The 27,177-nt window shown below is 37.7% G+C and overlaps 1 protein-coding gene across 2 annotated transcripts; it reads left to right on the top strand.

The window, feature by feature from the left end:
• Nucleotides 1-597: 597 nt before the first annotated feature.
• On the top strand, nucleotides 598-26,769 carry ints6l (integrator complex subunit 6 like). 2 transcript variants are annotated; one of them, XM_051859572.1, is made up of 18 exons: nucleotides 682-990; nucleotides 1,107-1,184; nucleotides 10,948-11,097; nucleotides 13,093-13,182; nucleotides 13,321-13,504; nucleotides 13,759-13,887; nucleotides 14,404-14,567; nucleotides 16,339-16,491; nucleotides 19,470-19,602; nucleotides 21,490-21,584; nucleotides 21,904-22,014; nucleotides 22,221-22,436; nucleotides 22,708-22,834; nucleotides 23,360-23,502; nucleotides 23,594-23,822; nucleotides 24,481-24,849; nucleotides 25,014-25,107; nucleotides 25,466-26,769. In XM_051859572.1, exons 1-18 carry the CDS (start codon nucleotides 880-882, stop codon nucleotides 25,566-25,568), a joined length of 2,679 nt encoding a protein of 892 aa, XP_051715532.1. In that variant the 5' UTR covers nucleotides 682-879; the 3' UTR covers nucleotides 25,569-26,769. The 2 variants fall into 2 exon arrangements, with proteins under 2 accessions (XP_051715533.1, XP_051715532.1); XM_051859573.1 differs by lacking the exons at nucleotides 19,470-19,602; nucleotides 21,490-21,584; nucleotides 21,904-22,014; ... (5 more) ...; nucleotides 25,014-25,107; nucleotides 25,466-26,769 and adding an exon at nucleotides 15,838-15,958 and having other exon boundaries at nucleotides 598-990.
• Nucleotides 26,770-27,177: the final 408 nt, after the last annotated feature.

Here is a 27,177-nt window from a genome sequence, read left to right as displayed (position 1 = left end):
ACAGGATTGCTTAGCAGGTACGTCCCTTTCTCACATTCACAAAATCAAAGGGAATGTGCAGCCAGGCTCCACGGAAACCGAGGAGCACGATTTAGGAGGAGCCAGTGCCTGACAACGCTGCTTTTCCTCTCTCGTCTGTGCCGCCGTTGTCATGGTCTAGGGCGGTTTGGTGTATTAACATGGCGCTTGCCTATAGTCTCTCAAAGAAGATAAACAAGAGGAGGGGAAAGCGGACGAGGATGGATTTCTCGATGGTCAGGGGGAGGCACAATTATTATAAAAATCACACGGAACCCAAGCTACTCCCCACCCCCACCAAAGACAGCTAGACGAGATCAGGCGAGGAGGGGGTTGCCCTTTCTATGAGACGAAAATGACACTATAGGTTTTAGGTGAACTTTTATAATTGGTTTAATCTGTCTAACACACAATCGAATAGCAGTAGCGCCCTTTAAAGGATAAATACTAGGTACGCAGAGTACACACAAGAACCCCGTCCTCCCTCTCGATCTCCGTCCGCTCAAGCGAGCGCAGAGAACTGAGAGGATAAGAGGCATTCCACGACCTCATTGCATATTTATACTGGAGTGGGCGTGGCTTCGCGGCTCGTTTCAGCCAATGGCGTAGCAGCGGCGGGGCGAAGGCGTTTCGGTCTGTTCGGAAGAGAAGTTCTCTAACAGCGCGAGCCCAGCACTGCTCAGAAAAGACAGATAGAGAATCAGGCGGCTGCAAAGGGTGGCAGTACGACCCTCTTTTGGGGGGGTCTGATTATAACAAAATATATACACACATATATGCATGCCCAGGGCCGCAAGATAGGTCATATGCCGATTGTAGATATTTTAGCAAACATCTAGACGTATATCTATACATTTTAAAATGCCTATTTTACTTTTCCTGATAGACACGTCCGCTTCTATGAATCAGCGCACTTATTTGGGTACGACGTATCTGGACATTGCTAAAGGCGCGGTTGAGATCTTTATGAAGGTAAAGCATAATTTTACCCCGACTTTTTCAGCTTACTGTTGTACCTTGTTAAAGTTAAGGATCCCTATGACAGGATCAGTTTAAATGAATGTTTATTGTTTCGTTTTCTTTAACAGCTGCGTGCCCGAGACCCGGCTAGTAGAGGCGACAGGTACATGCTAGTTACATTCGATGATCCACCATACGGCGTAAAGGTAAATAAATACTACTAAATTGTGCTTATATGTGGTTAAAGCGGAGATATTTTCTGACAGTGAGACTCTACTGTCCCTCTGGTTCGTAGCATCGGGTCGGGCGGCCTCCCGGTGACGAAAACGACTAATTTTTGTTAAAATATCCGCAGACCCGGAGCAGCGCAGCCTCTGAACATGGCGGACATTTTGCTTTTGTGTTGGGAATGCTCTCGAGCGCTGAGATGGAGGCGGAGAGATTTATTATCCACTGTGACGTAGTGCATGACGCGTGCACGGGCCAACTCGGCCGGGATTGGACAAGCATCCTGCCCTGTAGCGCGTGCCCTCCTCTTGCATTCTGATTGGTCACTAGAGCCTGAACAAATCAACACGATTTGATTTGTGCAACAGCCATCAATAAGCAAATGAGGAGATGCTTTGCAGTTTTGCATCGCTCTTTACGAGAGAGAGAGAGAGAGACGCTTTTGAGTTGCCCTTGAAAACAAAGCATAAACTTCCTTCCCTCTCCACTCGCAAGTACATTCACCTCCTTCCCATTCATATTTCAAATTCCCAAACACCAAACAGGTTAAAGGTGATTAAGTGTGCTGTGCGCCAAGTGCCTGTTACATTTGGTCACTGAATCTTTAAAGTTTATTCAAACATCAGATATTCCTATACAAGCATGATTGCTAATAGCTTACATTTAAACCAACATTTTCATATAAGGCATTAATGACTTAAACATGCATCACATTAGAGATCATTTTGCACAAGAGATGGCAAGCATGTACTATACAACTAGGAAATAAGTGCTTCCTGTGCAAATTCAAGCAAAAACTAGTAGAGATACAATACAACCTAGTGCCGATACAAGGAAGCGTTTTGCTATTTTCATATAGGGGAAGTTGATTCCACCATTTGGGGATAAGCTAAAGGAGGGTCAAGTTTTTGGTGTGGTGGATGGTCTGCGTGAACTGTGTGCAAACACAATAAACCCATAAATCTCTTTATTCAGAATTGCCTACATTAAATATCATGGTCGTCATGAGCAGGATATCTTGTAGTCGTACTTGCTAAATGAGTTACGTGATCATTCTAAGACACAAGGGCATGACTAGACTTGCATGTATTACATTCAGAGGCATCATGCACCTAATTTTTTGAGAGGGCAACAGTGACAGTATTGGCAGTTCTTCCTAAAAATGTCATGATAGTCTAGTGGTGTAATTTTGTAATACGCATAGGGGCCAGATTCAAATCCTGATATAATTTCACAAATTCACACTTACATATAATCAGATAGAGTAAAGGTTATGAGTATTTGGCGTGCTATCTGAGGGGAGGGCGGAATTTGGCCTGATTCTAATCTTATCAGATTCCCTAATAAGCACTTTAGAGTTCAACCATTTGGCATAAGTTATTTTCACAAAAGATGACATGACATTTAAATGTATAGGAAATGTAATACATTTCCATTAAATTCTAAAACTCTTGGTTGTGTTGACATTAATATTTTGTCAAAACAAAAGAAACACCAGCAATTAAAAACTCCTTGGTTCAGCAAAATTCACCAAAATGCGACATAGTGTTTACCAGCATGCTTAAAACCCACACATCCGTCAAAACTAGTCCAATAAGCAAAAAACCCACATAATCAGTTTTCAGACCTTTCTCACCCCCAAATTCAGCCATCATCATCTGTTTATAGACTGCTGTGCCAGTTCTCTTATATTGGATATGAGAATTGTGGTTATGCGGTCACTTTGCCCAGCCTAATTTCAAAATATCCTCCACTTTCTCTCCCAGCCTGGACTTGAATCGAGTTTTGCACTTGTGACATGGTGCTGTCTGGGTTCCTGTCTTCTTTGTTTGTGGTTTGACATTGACAATGAAAGTAGCTTTGCGCTTTAGCAGTTCATTAGTATGGACTATCTGGCAAGTAGCCAGTCACTCTCTTAGGGGTTTTCTTACTCCACTGCTTGTCATGCAGTTTTCTCACCCTGTTTCAGTTTATAATCTGAGGCTGACTTCCAAGTGACACTTAACTCTTTAACTAAAGTAAGTATTTCCTGCTTATAGCCAGGTAATATGCACTAATGATTTACGTATATGGCATGTTTTAGCCGCTTGGTTGATGAGATTGTGAGTGTGCAAGTGGCAAATACTTGGCATCGTTATCTTACTATGTCTTTGTTTGAGATGCTAAAGTGTTATGAGATGTTATAACCGCTCTCTTACATAAGCCCTTAGCCTTCTCTGAGCTATTCGTAGCCAGCTTGTTTCTCCTGTTTTAAAAAAATACTTCCAAACAGTGCCTCTTCAGAATTAGCAGCCAGGCTTACCCAGTTCTTGACAAGAATACGCTGGGCAAATACCAGCCTATAGCGAGAATCTGGCCTCTGTGTCTGACAGAGTGCCTTTTTTATTTCCTGTCAATTATTCATGAGATTTTCAGCATCTAAACAGTGAAGAGCTCCAGTGAGCCTCCAGTCCTCACAAAGCTCTCTTTTCCTGTTTGTGTGCCTCTCTTGTTGTCTGAGCCTTGGCCAAGCAGAACATTATTCTTAGCCTTGCCTATTTTCTCAAGTTGACACAGTTTTTGCCCTTTGCAATTTTCTTAATCGATTGCCGCTTAGATTGCTTATCATTAAAGTAAAAGGTTAAAGAAGGAAATAAATTTGTTTTGTTGTAAACTTTGTGTTGTTTCTGTCTTTAGTTAATGGAGGAAAAATGCTAAATGCACACAACTGCGTTTGTGGTTTACTCCATGAGACCCTGGAAAACATGTTATTTTCGTTTGATACAAACAATGCAAACACTATTGTTTATGCAAAATTAAAGGAATAGTTTATTTAAAAATGAAAAAATTGCCATCGTTTACTCACCTGTCGTAAACCCATAAGAATTTTGTTCATCTTCTAAACACAAATGAAGATATTTTTAATATTCTCTAACCATTTTGGTCCATCCATTTGAAAGTACACACAACCAACACTTTTAAACTTCATTGGCTTTTGATCATCAAGCAAGCATCTGATTACCATATTTGATGAGCTTGAATTATATTGATTATAATGTCTTTTGTAATTTAATTTGTGAAAGTTTTGGTTATGTGGACTTGCATGGACAAAAATTATAAGAGAATATTAAATTAAATTTAAATAAAATTTGTGTTCTGAAGATAAACAAAAGACTTATGGTTTGGAGTGACAAGAGGGTGAGTAATTGACTGAATTTTAGTTTTTAGGTGTACTATCCCTTTAAGACAAAGTGTATTTGGACATTTGTGGTTAGTGGATCATGTTCATAGTTAATGTGATGAACTACACCTGTGGTTCCTCTGATATGACGCTTGTGTAAAGATAAAGTGAAAAGACTTCATGCATCCACTAAAATGACCCAGATGGTTAAAAGTAAATGCAAAAATAAGTATGAAAAATTAAGTTAAAACTTTAGCATCATTTGTTTGCAGATCTTGATGTTTGGAAATTTATTTTGTAATGCAATGACATTCATACAGTTTAAGTGTAACTTAAATGTCCAATTATCTTTCCCAGTCATATACATCAAATATCGTGGTGTAGCCTAGAAATATCTGGTCTGTGAGTCCGGAGGCCTTATCATTCTGCCATGTTTATCCTGTGTAGACTGCCTCATGCTTTATCTTGCTCTGAATCTTGTTCTCCTTTCTTCATGATAGATAGGCAGGCGAAATATTTCTTCAGAAATCCATGTTGCTCCTCCTCCTTAAAAGGGGACCTATTATGCGAAATTCACTTTACATGGTGTTTGAACATAAATGTATGTCGGCAGTGAGTGTACACAACCACCCTATAATAAAAAATCCACCCACTCCTTTTTTTTTTAATCCCCATAAAGCCTCAACAGTCTCATAGAACAAGCTGTTTTCATTTTCTGAGGAATGTGACATCACATTGTATAGGCCCCGCACACGACTGCTGATGGACTCTGCTGTATTAGCATAGACCCCGCCCTGAGCGAGTTGTACACTGTCTGCCAGTGTCTTGATGCCGGAGCAGCTGTAGTGACAAGAATGTCTCGTAAGCGATTGACTTGTTTTGTTGTTGGATGTAAGAGTGAACATAACAGTCTTCATTTACTCTCGACATCTGAACCGCTGAAGACGCAGTGGATTAGTTGTATTTTTGAAGGGAATGCGCCAAAGATCTAATATACACATGCTATTTCTGTCCCTGCTGTTTACGTTCAGACATAACCGACTGTGTTTATGTGAACATTGTGTTTTTGACATAACCTTGTGTGTATTTAACACTTTAAACACTATAAGACATGAAAGAGAAGTTAGTTTAATACTCACATGACGCGCCACCTGACAGCCAGCTTTCTGTGTGTATGCTCTAGATGTGTATGCTCTAGATGTGTACGCTCAGAAAATGATAAATTAGAAGTTTAAACTGATATAGCTTTAAAACACATGCAGATAATAAACTTTCATGATGAAGAACTGCAATGTTCGCAAAACCAAGCAGTTGTTTTGTTAGTATTTGACACAGTATCTGGCAGAGTATGCATGTTTTTGCATGCACTCAGAAATGGGTATTTACAACATAGTATATTAAATGATCTTTGAGGTATTTTGAGCTGAAAGTTCACAGACACATTCTGGGTACACCTGAGACTTATATTACATCTTGAAAAAAGGGGCATAATAGGTCCCTTTTAAAACTAATTCACAACAGATACTGTAACTGAACATATATTTAAGCATTTCTTTGCTTTGGGTCCCTGCATGCAGCTGATAAAGGCTGGAGATCACCAAGAAAAATCTTGTGCCAATTAGGATGTTGTTCAAATTCAAAATGGAGATCTATTTGAGCTTGTCATGAGCGTGATGGTCCGTCTGATCAGCTCTTTGGCTGGTTAACCAGCACTCATTCCATTAGAGTGACAATTTTAGTTCCTGCCTGGCCTTTATCATCACACATGACAAGCACCACCCTTCAGACCACAGATGTGTCCCTCCTGCAAAACTGGGTGGATGTATGTAACCGTGCTTAATAGTTATCCATGATCAGTTCAAGCTCTAGGCAGTAGTAGAGATTAACACCCGGGACAAGGCAACCTGATCCTGGAATAATACTCGGGCCATAAGGGCATTCGCTTAACCCGTGTGAATCCACCCTGGGTTGTCACGTGCCCTTTCTGTTGTGATGATTCCTCCTCAGATCACAAGAGTTGTATTTATACAGTATGACTGCCAGTTTCCTTAGAACATAAGCTTAACAGGGAATAAGTCCTTATCTGTTGGTTTATGTAAAACTGCTCATTTGTCTTGCCACCTGTCCTACGTTTGAAGAGGAAAGAGAGTGTCAGGTTTTATGGTGCACTAATTGTGAAAGCAGAAAAAAGAAAAACACATTGTAATCTCTCTGTAGCTAACAACAGCTTTATGTTTATCTAGCATTATTACTTTCTCCATTCTGCTCTGGAGGGAAATATATGGGCGAATCTCACAAAACCTCCCAAGATGATACCCGGGTCATATTTCACCTCAAACTCAAAAGAAAAAAATAAGAAATTATATTTTTTATAATTTAAAGCAAAATGGGGACCACACAGGGTATTAATATTTCATGACAATGTGCACATTTTCCTCCTAACATCTTATTACTAATGTGGCAGTATAAAGTATTTATACATCATATAATTATTTGTTGTGCTGCCTTTATTAATGTGTATGTAGATTCTCACCACTGAGTAAAAAAAATGTCAAAAGCAAAACATCTCATACATTGCAGTAATGAGAAAATAGGGCTGACATAAAAACAATGTCACAATGTAAAAATAAATAAAAATATTCTTAATTTTATTTAAATCATATATAATTTTATTATATATTTCCCTATTAGTTTGGGGTTTAAACAAGTCATTTCACTCGGCGGCCATCTTTGAAACGCCTCTCGGGCATACAAGTGCAGCTCTTATCTCTTTGAATGGGGAAACGTCAAATTCTCCAAAGCTGTTTGCCAAGCTTTCGATTAAATTTCATATTTGAAATCACCAATGAAATCTGACAACAACTGTCTCATGAATTTTGTTTCTAAACGCTCGAATCATGAAAAAAAAACGGCATTTTTTCAGGATAGATCAAGCTAACGCGCATGCACAGTCCTAAGTGCGCGTCTCTATAGAAAGCGCGCGCCTGACTGTTTCTATAGGAACCGGGGCGGGCAGCTGCAGTGACACGATTACTTTACCAATCGGCGATTGGCTCTTATTTAGAAGGCGGGACTTATTCCGCCATATTGCGCTTTGCACTTTCTCCCATTCATAAAAATACGACTGCACCGTCTTTCTATATATAAAGTCTTTGGTTTAAATATGATCTATATAAAATGTAATAATATATTATTTAAACTGTAAAGTATTTATACATCATGGACATGGTAGTATTTGATGTACTGCCTTCAAAGTATTCTTATTTAATAAAAAAAATGTCTCACAGTAATGCAAACAACAATTAGAATCACCACTGAAAATAAATAAAAATCCCATATATAAAAATTAAACCTGATGCATTACAGTATTTTTCTTTATATAATATACAATTGCTGTTTTTTTCCTTTTAATTTTGGGGTGAAATATGGTCTGGATATGTTTTCGTATTTGGATTGCATTGTTTGTTCTTTCCTCTGTAGGATCGCCATCAGGTTGTCATTGTTTAAAGTAGGGTTTGAGTGTACATTTCCTCTCTTAAAGCTGCAATTAGGGTATTATCCTTTTTCCTGGCTTATTCAGTGTTCACATTCCTTATTCTCTCCCATCTTCTTCTGCCTTGCTGGACAAGCATGTGATTAAAGGAGAGTCTGATTGCAGTCACACTTCTTCAGAGCCAATAAATTGTTAATGCGGAAGGAAAGAAAGACGGATGGGGAAAAAAATAGAATTACTCTGTTGCTTGAATTATTGAGTGCCAGTTAGAAGAGCTACTGCTTGGACGTTTTCTTTTTTTGTTCTATACGTGGATAGAGACATACACTGTCCAGCCCCTACTGACAAATCTCTGCCTGCTTTGTTCTTTAGTGCTTCCCAATGCACATAAATCTACACACACACACATCTGAAGCTCAACCACCTCGGGATCTGACCTGTTAAGTCTTCTCTCCCTCGTGGGGATTTACAATGTATGCATGTTTATGTAATGTGTTGATTTATTCACACTGAGTAAATTTATGTGGAGCAGGAATCATTTTGTAAGAGCAGATTTGGTGAACTGTTCACCTCGGTTCTTTTCTCAGCATCTGAACTCATTATATTATTGTTGTTGTTTTTCGTTTTGGGTGAGCAGTAAAGTAATGACTATTCTTCGTCTGGGAGGGGTAATGTGGGTCAGGGACAGACACACACTAATGTCTTTTAAAGACAGTAAAACAAGTCAAGCCTTATGTAGCAGATCTGTGTGGCTTCTTACCAGGCTGCCTACATGCACACATGTACTAGTGCAAGCAGACACAAACATTGTCATATGGGCTTTTTGGGTCTTGACTGTCTGACTGTATTTCCACCCTTCTTTGCTATCTCTCTCAGCTGATGTTGAAGTAGTGTAGTTGTGGTTGACGTGTGCTTAAGCCAGCTTATCATATGTGAATTACACAACATTATGTAGCCTAATAGTAAGGTGCTTAATTTTGCTAGGCGAAAGACTGAGAAAAGCTACAGGTGATTGACACATAGTAGGATGGAAACTTCTGTTTACTGTGTAATAGTTTGCATAGGATTCGATCATGTTTTTAATAATACATATAGAGAGGCCTAAAAGGTAGTTTGTCACATTACCAAAGTCCCTTTCAAAGCAAGTCTGTTCACTCGGCCGCCATATTTGCAACGCCTCCGGGCAGCTATTACGGGCATCCAAAACCAAGATCTATTTGAATGGGGGAATCCAGAAATCTAAAAAACTGCTTGGCGAACTCACAATTAAATAACATATTTCAAATCAGTTACAAAACCTGACATGAACTGTCCTGTAAATGTTGTTTCTTATGCTCAAATAGCATTAAGCTAGACGAGCCAATGCGCATGTGCAGTCCTATGCACGATCTCAGGTTTCTATGGGAACCGAGTTTCTAACTTCAGCTGCATTGATGATTTATCAATTAGCAATTGGCTCTTTTACTTAGAAGGCGGGACCTCTTCCACCATATAGACGGTATGCACGTGACGTCACCGTCGACCGTTATAACTGCGGTTACGCCCACTGAGTGGCAGCATTGGTTTTCAGCGTGAATGCCGCGAAAAAGACACAAAACACATCCAAAACGGAAAAGAGCTTTGCGACTGACTGTACAAATAGCTTTGACACAAAATCTGAGGTATAATTTTACAAACTGCTGAAAGCTACAGAAAAAATAAGCAAATAGGTCGCTGCAATTCACAGAAACAGCTGGACTCCAGACAAAGAAACATGTTTTGCAGTTATCTTTTTGTGTCAAAATATTGGATTTTGGGGTAAAATCATACCCTATATATTGTATTGTAATATATTGTGTTGACAACTCATCAATTAAATATTTACCATCTTATATTCTGCATAATTGGGTATTTTTAAATAAACACTGACAAAAACTATACAAGTTTTAGGGCTGGACGATATGATGATATAACATTGATGTAAGTGATCACTCCAGTTTAGACTTCTATATTGTAGTTATATAAAGCATTTGCTTTATGTGTTTCCCAGGCATCGAAATCAGGCACATATAAATGTCAGGAAACATGATTCCTGGCTGCATGCCAATATCCATGGATTAGGTTTCTTTGACATGTCATAAGGAACACTTTCAAGCCCAACCTTAAGTGTAATTGTTTGTTTTACTCGTATTTTCGCAGTTTCCCCTATTAAATCCAGTCATGAAGCAGGCTCTTTTGCCACTCAGTCCAGCTCAGGGAGCGTGTTCCGGCGGGAAAGTGACTATTATTCCTAATAGGAGTGAACCGTCTTTCTATGTCTATAGTCTTTGACATCACTAACATGTTCCAGTAACTTTTGACAACTTAAAAAAAAGTCCAAATATTATTTGGTCTTGATTTAGAACTGTAGTTCTATATTTATATTCTTATATTCTCATCATTTGAAACCTTGCAAGCTTCTGTTTGTGAAATGTCTGTGCTTTTGCTACCTGGTTTGATATTTCGTTACTTTTAATTGTGATTTAAGTTCTCAAATACACTACCGTTCAAAAGTTTGGGGTCATATTGTTTTTTTTTTAAGAAGTTAGACTTATACTTTTATTTAGCAAGGCTGCATTAAGAAGTGACAGTAAATACATTTATAATGTTACATAACATTTCAAATAAATGCTGTTCTTTTGAACTTTATATTCATTAAAAAAGAATGTATCACTGTTTCCACAAAAATATTAAGCAGCACAATTGTTTTCAACATTGATAATAATTTCTAGAGCAGCAAATCATCATATTAGAATGATTTCTGAAGGATCACGTGACACTGAAGACTGGAGTAATGATGCTGAAAATTCAGCTTTGCCATCAGGAATAAATTACATTTTTAAATTATTTTATTATTTTCAATTGTAATAATATTTTACAATAGTAATGTTTTACTGTATTTTTCATCAAAATTCTTTCAGAAACATCTTATCGACCCCAAACTTTTTAACGGTAGTGTACATTTTGGGTTTAAATGTATATAAATGTCACTGTCTGAATGTTTAATATTCCTAATGTTGTATGGAAATATTTTTTACATAATCTGCATGTTTGTTTCTGTACATGGTAGGCGGGTTGGAAGGAGAATCATGCCACATTCATGAGTGAGCTGAAGAACCTGCAGGCATCTGGGCTGACTACACTGGGTCACGCTCTCCGCGCTGCCTTCGACCTGCTCAATCTCAACAGACTAGTCTCTGGCATCGACAACTATGGTCAGGTAAAAATGATATCTCCCTTCAGTATTCAGAAGGCCAAAACAATCTTTATTCAGTGAAGAACAAATTACTCCTGGGTATTCTGCATGCAGCATAATAAGAACTGTCTCCTCACATAACAAGAATACTAACAACCTCAGACATTAAAAAAGAACACAATATTCAGATCAATCAATGTTTTAACATAATTTACCTCTGGCCCCATCCAGCCTTGAATGTTTTGTTACTTCTTTGAAGGGAACAAATACATTATATATGTAATATGTAATTATTCAGTGCGTGTACCAACATGTTCCTTCACTGGAAAGTAGCTGGAAAGAAGCCATTACACAAAAGTAACCATTTCACAGCACATCTAAAGTGTTCCAGAAGGCATGAGAGTGACCCAGCTAACATGGGAAAATGTTCTGTAGTCCAAAGCTTTAAACTTGATGCTGCCCACTGCTTTAAGCAGCACCATCCGTTCAGCGAGGCTTTGTAGTGGAGATGCTTTCATCAGCAGTAACAGGGGGGCCTCTTTACTCAGGAGGAGGAAGAGATGTAGCGACATGCAGAGATTACAGAGCCAATTTTGTATCACCTCACGAGTATCACCTTAATTTAATTTGATGCGTGCGGGTTTTTCATATAAAATCAAGCATTTAATTGGATTATTTGTACTTCAGAATATTCAGATACTTTATATGCACACAATAAGACCATGCTGGATTACCTAAAATAGGAGACATGCATTTTGAGATATAACCCTCAGGCAGTGTGTTAATCTACATGCTGAGTTTGTACTGCGTGAGGGTAAGTAACTGAGTGCTGACCCCTGCAGTATGGACAGAGAGAATGCATGTTGTATTCACTCACTGTTTGCTGTGTAAACTACAATTAGCAACATTTGTCAATTTAAATGTTATTACCTCATTTCATTGAACTGTGTAGGAACTAAACCTGGAAACTGAAAGGAAGTTTTAGGATTTTGAAACATTTTAAACAAAGATAAGTTCTGACATAAACTTCAAATTAATGCACTGAAATGCCATTTTTTAGTAAATTGTTTCACTTACACCACTGTTCAAATGTTTGAGGTTAGTAAGATTTTATTAAAGAAATTAATGTCTTTTTTTCATCAGGGAAGCATTAAATTGACTAAAAGTGTAAAGACATTTATAATGTTACAAAGGATTTTGGTAACACTTTACAATATGGTCTCATTTGTTAACAGTTAATGCTTTCGCTACCATGAACTAACAATGAAAAATGTATGTTTACAGCATTTATTAACCTTTGTTAATGTTAGTTAATAAAAAATGTTCTTGTTTATGTTAGTTCACAGTGCATTAACTAATGTTAACAGATTCAACTTCTGATATTAAAATGTTTTAGTAAATGTTGAATTTAACATGATCTGCTGTAGAATGCTGTAGAAGTATTATTCATTCTTAGTCCATGTTAATTGATGTTTTTAACTTATTTTAACAAATGAAACCTTAATGTAAAGTATTACCAAGATGGTATAAATAATGTTTTGATCTTTCTATTCATCAAAGAATCCTGGAAAAATTATCACTATTTCCACAAAAATATTCAGCAATGTTTTCAACATTGATAATAATAAGAAATGTTTCTTGAGCAGGAAATCAGCATATTAGAATGATTTCTGAAGGATCATGTGACACTGAAGACTGGAGTAATGATGCTGAAAAGCTTTGCCATCACAGGAACACATTTTAAAATAAATTAAAATTCAAAACAAATATTTTTAATTGTAATAATATTTCACAGTATTACTGATGATCCCCACAGCCATACATAGGACAAACAGTTTGGAAAATGGATGGAAGGATAGATGTTTTAAATCAGAATACAAGCATTTTCAGATTTTTTGCCCTCAATGCTTATTATGAGATTTTAGCATTTTATAGAAGATCACAGAAATAAGAACCCCAAATTCTCTTTTTCTTTGGGTTTTGGATATTTTTTTTAAGAAATGATGTCCTCCCTTCTAGGGTCGGAACCCGTTCTTTCTGGAGCCATCGGTCATTATTACGATTACAGATGGTAACAAACTGACGCACAGCTCTGGTGTGGCTGAGGAGGTGAGAGACAAATACTCTTAACCATTTTTTGACTTGCTTGTCCATTTATATCATGTTTAATGTTAAGTTTTGCAGGAAGTGTGTCTTTCTCATAAACCCCAATGCCGTCTCATTTCTCATTTTCTCTTCCTCCCTCAGCTACATCTGCCGCTGAATTCCCCGTTGCCGGGTAGTGAGCTGACTAAGGAACCGTTCCGCTGGGACCAGCGACTCTTCGCCCTGGTCCTGCGGCTGCCAGGAGTGTCCGTGCCCGACAGCGAGCAGCTGGGCAGTGTGCCCACTGATGAGTCTGCTATCACCCAGATGTGTGAGGTCACTGGAGGTACATCCATCAGCTTAACAATCTTACATTTCAGTGCCAATCAGTTGCAGAATTTGAACCTGTGTATATTTAAACCACACAAAAATAAAGTTTAAATAAATTGTCAGTCAGTTTCTTTTTGGGAAAAAATTGATGATTTCCTACCCATGCACTTAAGTTCCCTAAGCACAGGGTTATTTTAGTTGATTATGCGAATTTGGCTTGTTTATCTCATAGCTCAGCTGACTCTCTTCTTCTCACCCTTTCTCTATAAGGCCGCTCTTACTGTGTTAAGACGCAAAGGATGCTGAACCAGTGTCTTGAGTCTCTCGTCCAAAAGGTTTTGAGTGGAGTTGTAATACACTTTGAGAAGAGTGGTCCAGATCCACCCATGATAGGTGAAGGTCAGTGGTGATAATGTGATTCCATTTTAGTTTTGTGCTTATTGAGAAAATAATTAAAGGGTTAGTTAACCCAAAAATGAAAATTCTGTCATCATTTACTCACCTTCATGTCATTCCAAACCTGTAAGACTTTCATTCATCTTTGAAACACAAATGATTTTTTTTTTCTTTTTTTTGAAATCTGGGAGATCTGTCCCTCCTTTGACAATCCATGCAACTACCACTTTGATGCTTCAAAAAGTTCATGCCTCTTTGAACTAAATCGCTCAATACATTATGAGCTTTTTGAAGTGTCAAAGTGGTAGTTGCATGGACTGTCAATGGAGGGACAGAAATCTCTCAGATTTCATCAAAAAGATCGTCTTTTTCATCAAAAATGTCTTTATTTGTGTTTCCAAAGATGAACGAAAGTCTTACAGGTTTGGAATGACATGAGGGTGAGTAAATTATGACAATTTTTTCATTTTTTGGTGAACTAACCCTTAAATAGACAATGATTGTCTTCTCTTTGTGCAGATGGTCTTGTGGATCCGGCTCGTCCTTTGTCGTCCTTCAGTCCGCAGCCCTGGCACAGCTGCCACAAGCTCATTTACGTCCGGCCCAACCCCAAGACAGGTGTACCTGTGGGTCACTGGCCAATCCCAGAATCCTTCTGGCCTGACCAGAACTCCCCCACTTTGGTAACTATTAAAACCTGCAAAACATTTATATAGTTTATAAGTGTGGAGTCAAGGAATGACTTCTTTTGTTTTTAATCACGGACATATGCACATTTATTTCCATATTAGACCAGTGTTTTTATTGTCAACTAAACCTATAAAAACTTTTTTGTTTCATCATCTTTATTTCAGCTGAAATAAAGCTGAAATAAAACGAAATATATTAGATGAAAAATTAATAGATAAGTATGTCGATTTTCAATGTCGGTACTATACGTAAATGAACAATGTGTACTCTTTCTCCATGTTACACACATCCAGATATCCCTGTTCACTTGTTAAAAGTCAGCCAGAGTAACAGCTCCAAGGCTTTTGTGAAAACTACAGATCGTACTTCTGCATTTTTGCATTCCCTCTCATGGCTAGTCGGATCGATCCCAGTGCGTTATGTATGCTGAATTTTCCCTACCTTTTTGGCCACAGCGCTTTTTTTCATTGTCATGTAGCACTGATTTCAAAAAAATTATTTGCCTTTCTACTGCATAGACAGCCACTTTTTATTAAAAGCAGAGAATCACCCCTTTTAATTAAATGAAAACTGAAAGTGTTTCTTACGCAACTAACTAAAATAAGTTTAAGTTGAAGCACTAAAATTACTAACTGAAAACTAAAACTAAAATATAAATAAATTAAAACTATTTCAAAATATTTGTAAAAAAAAAAAAAAAAAAAAAAACCTAATAAAAATGACTTTAAAAACCACATAAAAAAAATAAAATGAAAACTGAAAATATAAAGCTAATTCAAGCTAATTCATTCAATTAATAAAAACTATATTAGTATATTAACAACACTAGCCCAAACAGTAAAACAACATACATAATAGTAAAATGTGTTAAATCTAGCTGAAAACAGTATAAAGTTGCCTAAAATATTTAAAGAGGGAGCACAGAAGGACTTTCTGCTGAGCTTTGGGACCTGGCAGACAGTCAGCCATTTCTTTAGCTTCTTTCTGCATGCTGAAATTTCACTGAATCCTTATTAAAATGGAAAAGTACTATGTTTGCAAAAGGAGTTTGGATAAGTTAGCATTGGCTCATCTAAGCCGAGTGGATGAAGCAATTTATTAGCCAAAGGTAATGACCTTTGCAAACTAAAGGTTAGCTTTCATCGTGCTCAAACAGTGCTAATGAATTCGAATGAAGATAAGGGAGCTGAAAAGAGTGGTAACATGAGGAAAGGCTTCACTGTCGTGAGGTTTCCCACCCCCTCACTGTCTATTCTTTCTTAGACAGTACACTGTAGAGACAGCAGCTGGTACCGTGCCAAAGTGCCACAGCTCAGCTCAGCCTGTGGGCACTGTGAGAGAGACATTGCCAGTGGAATAAGACTGCTGCAGAGCTTAACATGAGGTCATTTCCTTCCTGACATCTCCCCTGTCATGTCTGCAATAATGTGAATTAGTAGCACAATAGGTTTGGGTGCAATTACTAAGATGAGAGCCTCAAAAAAGGCTCTTTTTCATATTTCTAAAATAAAGTTCATATTTCATTTGTTCCAAAATGCTTTCTTTGGTTTATTAAGTGTTCAGTCAGGGTGTTGTGAGAGTATCTGCTCAGGGAATGAACAGCTTGTGTTGTCATGTGCCTGACGTGGGTCATTACCCACTGGTGCTGTAATTACAGGATGAATTGGCTATCTAACAGACATACCTTTTTTAAAAAAACATTGTGGAGAATGTGTTACAGAGGACTTCTGTTTAACAGCTGTTTTTTTCTTCTTCTTTCTTTAGCCTCCTCGATCTTCCCATCCTGTGGTGAGGTTTTCATGTGTCGACTGTGAGCCGATGGTTATTGACAAGCTGCCTTTTGACAAATATGAGCTGGAGCCGTCCCCGCTGACCCAGTACATCTTGGAGAGGAAATCTCCACACATGTGCTGGCAGGTGGGACACCTTTTCACACAACTATTTAATCTGAACTCTATTTTGCATGCAATCTTTCACAGCCCCCAGACTGTAGAGTTGAGTTTCATGGTGGTAGATATCATGGTGTTAAAAGAGCAGAAAGAAACAGTGGGTGTTTAGTTTTTCGATATTTACTGGAATGTATAAAGCACAACACAAATTACATGTCAAGTCCTGCATTTAATAACTGGTTAAGCAGCAGTTTGAATGAGATATTGTTGTGTAGATTTTCATTCAAACACAGTGTTGTACACTACAAAAGTTTGAGGTCAGTAAGATTTTTTTTTGTTATTTTTTGTAAAGATATAAACACTTTTATTCAGCAAGGATGCATTAAATTGATCATATATGACAGTAAAGACATTTATAATGTTACAAAAGATTTGTATTTCAAATAAATGCTGCTCTTTTGATGTTTCTATTCATCAAAGAAAATATTACACAAAATATTAAGCAGCACAACGGTTTTACAACATTGATAATAATAAGAAATGTTTCTTCAGCACCAAATCAGCATATTAGAATGATTTCTGAAGGATCACGTGACACTGAAGACTGAAGTAATGATGCTGAACATTCATCTTAGGAATCACATGAATAAATTACATTTTAAAATATATTTAAATATAATTTTAAATTGTAATACTATTTCACAATATTACTGTTTTTACTGTATTTTTGATCAAATAAATGCAGCCTTGGTGAGCATAAGAGAAATCATTACAGACCCCAAACCTTTGAACAGTACTTTATATGTCTGCCAACTTTTGTAGTAATCTTTTACATTAAATCATGCATGTGTTATGCAGTAATTTCCTTCCTGACGTCCGTGCATTAAAGGGTTAGTTCACCCAAAAATGAAAATAATGTATTTATTACTCACCCTCATGTTGTTTCACACCCGTAAGACCTTCGTTAATCTTCGGAACACAAATTAAGATATTTTTGTTGAAATCCGACGGCTCAGTGAGGCCTTCATAGCCAGCAATGACATTTCCTCTCTCAAGATCCATTAACGTACTAAAAGCATACTTAAATCAGTTCATGTGAGTACAGTGGTTCTATATTAATATTATAAAGCGACAAGAATATTTTTGGTGCACCAAAAAACCAAAATAACGACTTATATAGTGATGGCCGATTTCAAAACACTGTGTCAGGAAGCTTCGGAGCGTTATGAATCAGCATATCGAATCATGATTCGGATCGCGTGTCAAACCGCCAAACTGCTGAAATCACGTGACTTTGGCGCTCCGAACCGCTGATTCGACACTCTGATTCACAACGCTCCAAAGCTTCCTGAAGCAGTGTTTTGAAATCGGCCATCACTATATAAGTCGTTATTTAGTTTTTTTTGGTGCACCAAAAATATTCTTGTCGCTTTATAATATTAATATTGAACCACTGTACTCACATGAACTGATTTAAATATGTTTTTAGTACATTAATGGATCTTGAGAGAGGAAATGTCATTGCTGGCTATGCAGGCCTCACTGAGCCATCGGATTTAATGAAAAATATCTTAATTTGTGTTCCGAAGATGAACGAAGGTCTTACGGGTGTGGAACGGCATGAGGGTGAGTAATAAATGACATTATTTTCATTTTTGGGTGAACTAACCCTTTAATATAGATTGTGCAGGGTTTCGTACAGTATTTCAGTCAGCAGATGCTTATCTAAAGTGACTTACACTAGAGGAAGTTGAGGAAGAGCAAACGATATTGTCAATGTCACAATATGACAGTAGTCCAAAATACAGTGCAGTAGAGTAAAATTAAACCATAATATAGATGGTTATGAGTTTGAAAGTGCTCACAGAAAAGTTCTCAACCACGCAAATTGTGAACATATTTGTAGGCGGGTGCTGATTCAGAGGCAGTTCTGAATGCAAACATCAGATGTAGCATTTTCAGACAATAAATTGAGTGAGGAAAACCAAATAGATCTGCTTTTATGAGGGACTCGAGTCATATCTAGGGACTAAAATATCAGAGATTTAGAGGTGGGCTCTTTTGGCTTGCACCAGTACTCAACCACCGATCAATGTCATAGCAACTGCACTAAAAACACTCAGAACACCTTAGCAACTGCATAACAACAGATTTTGTTCAGAAAATCTAAAAGGTCTAAACCTAAAGATCTAAAATCTAATTCAGAAGTCTTTTTGTTGTAACTGTATCTGCAGTTAAATTATGAACAGTTGAATGTTTTTTTTTTTAACATAAAATCACGTCAGAAAGAATTTTGACTTTTTTTTTCTATTTGACTAATCAAAATGTTCTTACAGAGGCACAAAGAACCTGAAAAATAATGACTGATGCTGGGCCATTAGAATGGCATGATTACTTTCGGAGATAATGTTGTACACAGACTGTTTTGCTAAAGTTCATTTTGGTCTTCTATGAAATGATGATAAATGGTCTCTCAAGAGCTATTACCTAGACCATTTAGTTTCTTGAAAGAACTTACACAAAGGGATGTGACTGTACTGCAGTAAAATTGAAGTGTTTTTCCGTGCTGTATTTTGTTATTGTCATTAGAGTTATATAAATATACACATTCTGTAAGTACGTTAGTCAATACCTGGAAATGTTTTTTGCAAGTCCATTCCTTTGATATGCTGTTCCTACTTGCATCATTCACTCATTTAGCCCATCTAAAAATACCAATATAAATGACCATTCTTGTTTGTTCTTTTGCCATGGTTACAATGTTACATTATTACTTGCCTCGCTAGAAAGCATATAAAGAAAACAAGGTAAATGGTAGATAAATTAGAAATAGCACATCCATTTATAAGCATATTTAGAGGCATTTATAGCACACTAGTCTCTAAGGAACCCTTTTACCTAATGAGCTGTTGATGAATGGGTTTTGTCTCTGAGAAACAGCTTCATGTGAGAGCTGAGCTCTCAGGAGACACTATACAATGCTAACTCCTCTCCCCCATCGCCCAGGTGTTTGTGAACTGCAGCGGCAAACACAGCGATCTAGCCCACCCGTTCGGCTACCTAAAGGCCAGCACTACACTCACCTGTGTCAACCTCTTCGTTATGCCTTACAACTATCCCGTCCTGTTGCCACTCCTCGGTACGTGTTTCCTCATGGCTATTTTTTTGTTGCACATTCCCAACCTTATGCTATACATTACCTTATTTGTACAGGTTTTTTTTTCTACAGCACATTTCATACACAGCAGTGGTGCTTTGTTTAGCCATGATAAAGAGAAATAAAAATAAAAGACAATTCTCAATTGTAAAATAATTTTAATGAATAAAGAATAATAATTAGAAAGCATTTAGAAATATAATTTAACAAGCAGATTAAAATGAAAATGAATGAAAGAAAAAGAACACACACACACACATTAATATATATATTAATGATAACTGGTATCAATCTCAGACAAAATAGTTTGCCAGGTACTTATGTAAATGGAAACCCTACTTAAAGAGGTTGTTGCACATTATTAAGCAAGTCACAGTTCTCATGCAATATGGGGAGGAAGAAAGATCTTTCTGAAGATGAAAAGCATGAAATGGTGCAATGTTCTGTAAAATGTGTGAAAACAACTAATATTGTGTGAAAAGTGAATGTAGATTATCGAACTATCATAAGATTTGTGAGTGATTTAGAGCACAGCAGAACTCGGTCAGATAAAGGCTTAAAGTTTCTGTCAAACAAGTTAATTGTATTAAAAGGGCAGCTATAAAAAAAGCCAGTGTTGAGCAGCAGGTATATGAAGCTGGAGTCTCAAGAAGCTCTCCATTCAGGCTGGCAGTTACGTGTAAAATTACATTTCAGCCACCTCTAACCAAACCTCACAAAGAGAAACATTTACAGTGGTAGAAATACATTTTCAAACAGTTTTATTGCTGTGGTGTTTTTTTTTTTTTTTTTTTTTTGCAGCAGCAGCATGGGATAGTGCATAGTGCATTGTATTTCAGAAGGCACTATCCTTCTTTTTATACAATAGCTGAAAATGGTTAGTTATAATCTCCACATATCTTGCAGAAGTCATTTCAGAAGTGAGATGGAAGGTCCCTTTAGGGTGACCTAAATGGACCTTCCATCTCACTTCCCAATATTCCAGCCCAAATCATCACCCACCAGCTCCCTGTTGACGTCACAGTCTTGTTGGAACGTGGTGGCCACTCACCAACCATCCAGAAATTCATCCATCTAGACCATCCATTGTAGTACGGCATTCGTCAGTGAATAAAACTATTTAAAATTTTCTACACCCACTGTAAATGTTTCTCTTTGTGAGGTTTGGTTAGAAGTGGCTAAAATACAACTTTACACACAACTGCCAGCCTGCATGGAGAGGTTCTTGAGACTCCAGCTTCAAATACCTGCTGCTCAACAGTGGCTTTTTTATAGCTGCCCTTTTAATACAATTAATTTTTTTGTCAGAAACTTTCCTTAAAAGTTCTGCTGTGCTCTAAGTCACTCACAAATCTTATGGTATGGTAATTTACATTCACTTTTCACACAATATTAGTTGGTTTCAAGCGTTTTGCATAACATTGCACTATTTCATGCTTTTCATCTTCAGAAAGATCTTTCTTCCTCCCCATATTGCATGAGAACTGTGACTTGCTTAATAATGTGGAACAACATCTTTAAGTAGGGTTTCCATTTACCTAAGTAGACCTGGCAAACTGTTTTGTCTGAGATTGATACCAGCTATCTAAAAAGATATGGAGAAATAAAACAAACAAACATTTTCTTTGAAAAACTAAAATCTGAATGTTTATTGTAGTGAAATTCTCCTGATATGTCACTTGCATAATAATTTGGAACACAGTGTGTGTGTGTATATATATATATATTCACACACAAAATATTGCTGTAAAAAATTGTGTAAAGGTTCTGTGCCTCTTTCATTTCCTCCTAGAAAATGACATAAAGGAAGCATTTCAGCTCTGTAATGGCTTTCTTTAGCAAACTTACCTTCTCTTATTCTCCTTTCAGATGATTTGTTTAAAGTGCACAAGCTCAAGCCAAACCTCAAGTGGCGTCAGGCTTTTGAAATGTACCTGAAGTCCATGCCTCCTTACTTTCTTTTGGTAGGATGCTCTTCTTTTCTACTTAAAAAAAAAATCCCATCCCAATAGAGCACAGAAGTGTCCTGCTTAAAAAAAAAAGGACACCTTCTTTGTGCATATAAAACGATGCAATGTACAGTTCATGGGCTGTTAGATGTACTCAAGGGTCACTTGTAATCCGACCTCTATTGTGAGTTGTATTTGTTCTATAGTCTGTTAACAGCTGTAATGAGGTCAAGGATATGTGCTCTGAGTGCAGATTCATGCTGAGTGTGTCCTCATTTTCACTTCCTTTGTCTCTGCTTCTCCACTCTTCCTCTCTTTTTTTTACCGAGTGCAGCCTCTCAAGAAGGCACTGAGGATGATGGGAGCCCCAAATCTCATCTCTGACAACATGGATTGTGGCTTGAGCTACAGTGTCATTTCCTATCTAAAAAAACTCAGCCAGCAGGTGAGTGTGATTTAGCTGCTCTGTTTCCTGACAGTTAAAACCTCAGGTTTTTGTTGAAATTATGTTCAATAGTATTCAAACTCATAACATTCATTTGAATATTCTATGTTACATATCAATGTGTTGAATTCATTCAGTAATAAATCCTGTGTGTATGAGGTCTGAGTGATTCAGTTTTTTAAATCAAGTTGTACTTAATGTTGTAGGCAAAGATTGAGTCAGATCGTCTGATTGTGTCTGTCGGGAAGAAGCCTCCTCAAGAGACGGGCATCAAGGTGAAGAACCACTCGAGCGCCCTATCTTTGGCATACCGCCGTGATTTCAAGCAGCTCCTGCAAGGCATCATGGGCGAGGTACCCCTCAGACTCATCGACATGAACTTCAAAGAGTTTGCTGGATTCCAGATTGCACTTCTCAACAAGGTACGGACGGTTTGAGTGGGGCTGAATTACATTACAGGGTCTATTTGAAATTAATCATGTCTTAGTTCACGTTTGGTGGTTAGAATGTAGTTATACTAAGATAGATATGGACAGACATTTGTATCACAGATATATAAAACAAGTTAATTCTGATGAATGATTATGACTGGACTTCTTAATAAAAGTCTGAGTGACTTGAAAACAGATGCAATTTTCTTTAGCTTAGACAAAAATGTAACTTCTATCATCATTTACTCACCTTCTCTTCAAGGATTTGAAGCCCCAGGCCTATAGAAACGCTTATGATATTCCGCGACGGAACCTTCTAGATCAAGTGACTCGGATGCGTTCCAACCTTTTAAGGACAACACAGAAGCTGATCAGAGGCCAGGATGAAGGTAATTGTACCAAAGAGGCAAAATACATGCCAAACATGACTTAAGTATATTTTCGCAGTCAAAAAAAAGTCCATTGACTGTTGTCAGTAGTGTAGCAATGCATGAAGCACAGCTCAAACAGAATTCACTTTCAAACTTTACAGCTTTTCCATTGTTTTTCTATGTAAACATGCGCTAGACAGATCCACGCATTTCACATCTTTTGAAGCGTCTCACGCATGACACGGCATTCTAAAACCGTGGCGCTCAAGTTAAAAGAAGTCCAACTTTTAAAAAACGTGTATCAAAAGATTACTTTGTGTTTTTCGCTCCACTGACCTGCATCTCGCATTTTTAACTGCAAAAGCACGTTCTGTGTGAACAGTCCCTTACAATGACCATATGCATTTAGCATAGCAACAAGAGACACTGTTTCTTTTCAGTACAAGAATTACATTTCTAATGCTGACATTTCATCAAGAATGTTCTTGAATGGACACTTGATATTTGTTTGATATTAAATTTTTTCCCCCCATGATTCTGTAGACTCCTTGCACAGTATTCCTGTGGGGCAGATGGGCAATTATCAGGAGTATCTTAAGATGATGCCATCACCTCTGCGTGAAATTGATCCAGACCAGCCCAAACGATTGCACACGTTCGGCAACCCGTTCAAACAGGACAAGAAGGTGCCTATTGCTAAAAAACTACAGGTCAAAACTGAAGTGTCTTACATACTAAGTTGTTTTGTTTTCACTCTCCCTCCTCTCCCAACAACAGGGAATGATGATAGATGAAGCAGATGAGTTTGTAACAGGGCCACAAAATAAGAAGCGAAGTAACACGGGGGATCTAAACTCAGGCACTGCCCTGAAGAGGCGGAGGAGTATGTCCCCACTGTTGCGCCGGCCCCAAACCCCTCCAATAATAACCAATCACGTACTGGGCAAGGGCCCCACAGGGACTCAAGGCCAGCAAGGAATCATTAAACCCATCCCACTACACAAAGGTAAAGTTCTCTGAGCCACAGCTGACTGAATCTTAGCTTATGTATACTAAATACTGTATACTGCCTGTTATTTTTTTTTTTTTTTAAATTGTAAGTGAAACAGTAGACATTATTCCACATTTTCAAACAGTAGTAAACTACATTTTGTCACAGGATCTCATCAATTTGCATGTTTGTATCATCCAGTTGTCATCTTGCAAATAAAATGTTATTTTCCATTTTTAATTAAATAAAAAAATTACTCCAGTCTTCAGCGCCACATGATCCTTCAGAAATCACTCTGATATGCTGATTTAGTGCTCAAGAAACATTTCTTATCAGTGTCGAAATGTTGTGCTGCTTCATATTTTTCTGGAAACCGTGATACAAATTATTACAGGATTCTTTGATGAATAAAAAGTTCAAAAGAACAGCATTTATTTGAAATAGAAATCTTTTGTAATATTATAAATGCCTTTACTTTCACTTAAATCAATTTAATGCATCCTTGCTGAATAAAATTATTTCTTTCTTTAAAAAAAAAAAAGTTTACTGACCACAAACTTTTGAACAGTAGTTACATGCTACTCCAGACTTGCATTCTAAATCATTGGATATGATGTACTGAAAAAGTGACCATGAATTTAGGCAATATTTCATCATTTGTTTTCCCCTACAGGAGCCGAAGGAAACAGTGTAGGGGGCACAGAAAGCAATGGGGAGCAGGTGCCAAGCGGGGATTCTGGAGATGGGTGGCCTGGAGGAGTGGATGGAGAGGGAGGAGGACCTGCACCTGTGGAGGACAGAGGAGAAGTGGAGGCACCAGACGGCGAGGAGGAGAGAATAGGACTGGAGAACTGTCTGGATGAGAGACCCTCTGATCACACACAGAACTGTGAGGACCTGAGTCCTCCAGGCCAGGAGGGGGCGACGGAGGGCAATGGAGGAGACACGCCAGCACAGGGCACAATCGTTATGATTCCCCTGGAGGGGAGTAACGCCGAGCTGCGCACTCGAGTCATCAAAGAGGTCCGCAAGCCTGGCCGTAGTGAGTATCTAATTATAATACCAAATTAATTCTTTACGCCCATTCATTTCTGTATTCGCTTTGAATTATTGTCTAGGTTTAATTGAGTGCACTTGCACTATGAAAGAGTGTATGTATTGTAGGAATTAATAAAGCTAAACTCCATTGCTTATTCTTTTGTGCAGATTATGAGGGAATATTCAGGTTACTGGAGGAGGTGAAGGGGCCAGCGTCAGTGCAGAGGTACTTTATTCATCATGCCATCAAAGAAGCAGCCAGGTAAGAGCTCTCTTTAAACGCTCACATGCCTTTCATGGTCCTCTCACCTATGACACCATAGAGGATGTCAACATGTTATTAGTGATTTTGTTATGTGCTTTTGTCATTTTTATTAATACAAAGTTCTGTCATGAAACTCTAGAAGGCGCAGGCTGATAGGTCCTTACTCTATCTGCTTGCAATCACATCATTCTGTAGGGCACAGCTGATTGGTTCCTGCTGTATCAGTAGCCAATGAGCTTGCTGCTTAACCTTCAAATACTTGGTCAGCATTTGCTGTAGCACATAAGTATTTGAAGATTGAGGTTATATTAATATAATGTAAAATATTCCAGCTAAATAGCTCTGTCTCTTTCAGGTTTAAGAAGCGTGTGCTGATCCAGCAGCTGGAGACGGCTCTGGAGGAGATTGAAGAAAAACAGATGTTGCCCGCACAACTCAACAACATCCACAGCAGATAGTGGGACGTCACATCTCACTGAGTGACACACGAGACCATGGAGAAGTGGCAGAGCTTGCCGACTGAGCACACGGGTTTGAGCCCGACCCATCAGCCTCAGTACGTAGCGATGGAGGATGGAGGCCTGTCTGGCTCACGCTCTGGGTCCAGGCGCTTCCAGTTACTGAATTGTGTCAAAACTCTGAAAGAGTGCTCACAATGGAGAGAGGTTCCAGGTTTGACAGGGGCTTTCTGTTAATTTGTAGGCTTTGGGGCCTGAAAATGACTTAATTTAACCATAAAATAATAAATAATGAACAAGCACACTCCAGAAAAACCAAGCCTCCCCCACTGTGTGATATTACAGGGTCATCCGAGGCAGAGGTCAGAGTCTGTCACGTGATTACTGTGTCTATATATTGTCTGTCCACTGTTATTTGGCATTAATGGATAGTTCAAAGCAGATAATAGTATGGAAAATCTAAGATTGATTTGTGTTTGCATGAAATGCCCACAAGTCATACAACTTCAAAGCAGTCTGGATCAGGAACTACACTATTGTAGACTTCTCAAGAGCAATAACCCTACAATCATCAGTACACCAAGCTCAATTTTACTCCCTAAGTGTGGAAAACACATGCAGTTATGTAATGCAGATTTTTCAGAAGAATGTCCTCGTGACTTCTGAGATTCGGTATGAGATTTGGTAGCTGGGCTGTTGTTGTATTTGTGATGATACGTAATGTCATGTAGATGAGCATCATTCAGTGTCCTATAAGCAATAGTGTCCAATGAAAATACAAACACCCTGTCCAGAAAAAACAACAACAACACACAATCAGGAAATGCCAACTATTGTGTGAAACGAACTGGTCCACAGCAGAGTTCTGATTGTGTCCAGTATGTGGTCACCTGACATGTTTGGTCATCCTACGCTTCTTATCAGGGGAGAAGTCGCAGACTCCTAAGTTTCATTTCACAGACGCAAGTTACATTAGTGACCCCGTTCTTGTTTGTTTTGTGCATTTTTAAAAACAGATGTGTACTACTTTTTAATGTTCATAAAAAATATAGATTATTTTTGGATGGTATTCCTACAAGAACATAAAAAATATTTTAAGAATTGTATAAAACATTTTGTAAACTGATATTATATAGACAAAGTTTTATGATTTTTTTATAAAAACAATGAAAATGAAAAATAAAAACATTACAAAAGAAAATGTGTACATTATTGTATTATTTTATATTTAATTTTATAAATACACTACTGTTCAAAAGTTTTGGTTCAATAAGTTTTTTTTTTTTTTTTTAAATAATACTTATATTCAGCAATCATCATATTAGAATGATTTCTGAAGGATCATGTGACACTGAAGGCTGGAGTAATGATGCTGAAAATTCAGCTTTGCCATCACAGGAGTAAATCACATTTTTAAATATATTAAATTGTAATAATATTTCACAGTATTACTATTTTACTGTTTAAAATAAATAAATTAATTAAAAAAATCCTACTGACCCCAATCTTTTGAATGGTAATGTACATACTATATATTATAAAGTGGTTGTCTTTGAAAGTTGATATTTTGCACAGAATATACTGAACTTAAAATTATTTATGCTTTGGC

The sequence above is a fragment of the Ctenopharyngodon idella genome, chromosome 14, assembly GCF_019924925.1.
Source record: "Ctenopharyngodon idella isolate HZGC_01 chromosome 14, HZGC01, whole genome shotgun sequence".
NCBI lineage: Eukaryota > Metazoa > Chordata > Actinopteri > Cypriniformes > Xenocyprididae > Ctenopharyngodon > Ctenopharyngodon idella.
The sequence above is the reverse complement of the archived record's forward strand: the minus strand, read 5'-3'. Positions and strand labels throughout refer to the sequence as shown.

Excerpts from the sequence above, each read along its gene's own strand:
- ints6l (XM_051859572.1), top strand. The coding sequence starts at position 880 with ATGCCTATTTTACTTTTCCTGATAGACACGTCCGCTTCTATGAATCAG. Across the intron at positions 22,437-22,707 it reads AGATTGCACTTCTCAACAAG|GATTTGAAGCCCCAGGCCTA; the intron begins GTACGGACGGTT and ends CTTCTCTTCAAG. Across the intron at positions 24,850-25,013 it reads GGTCCGCAAGCCTGGCCGTA|ATTATGAGGGAATATTCAGG; the intron begins GTGAGTATCTAA and ends TCTTTTGTGCAG.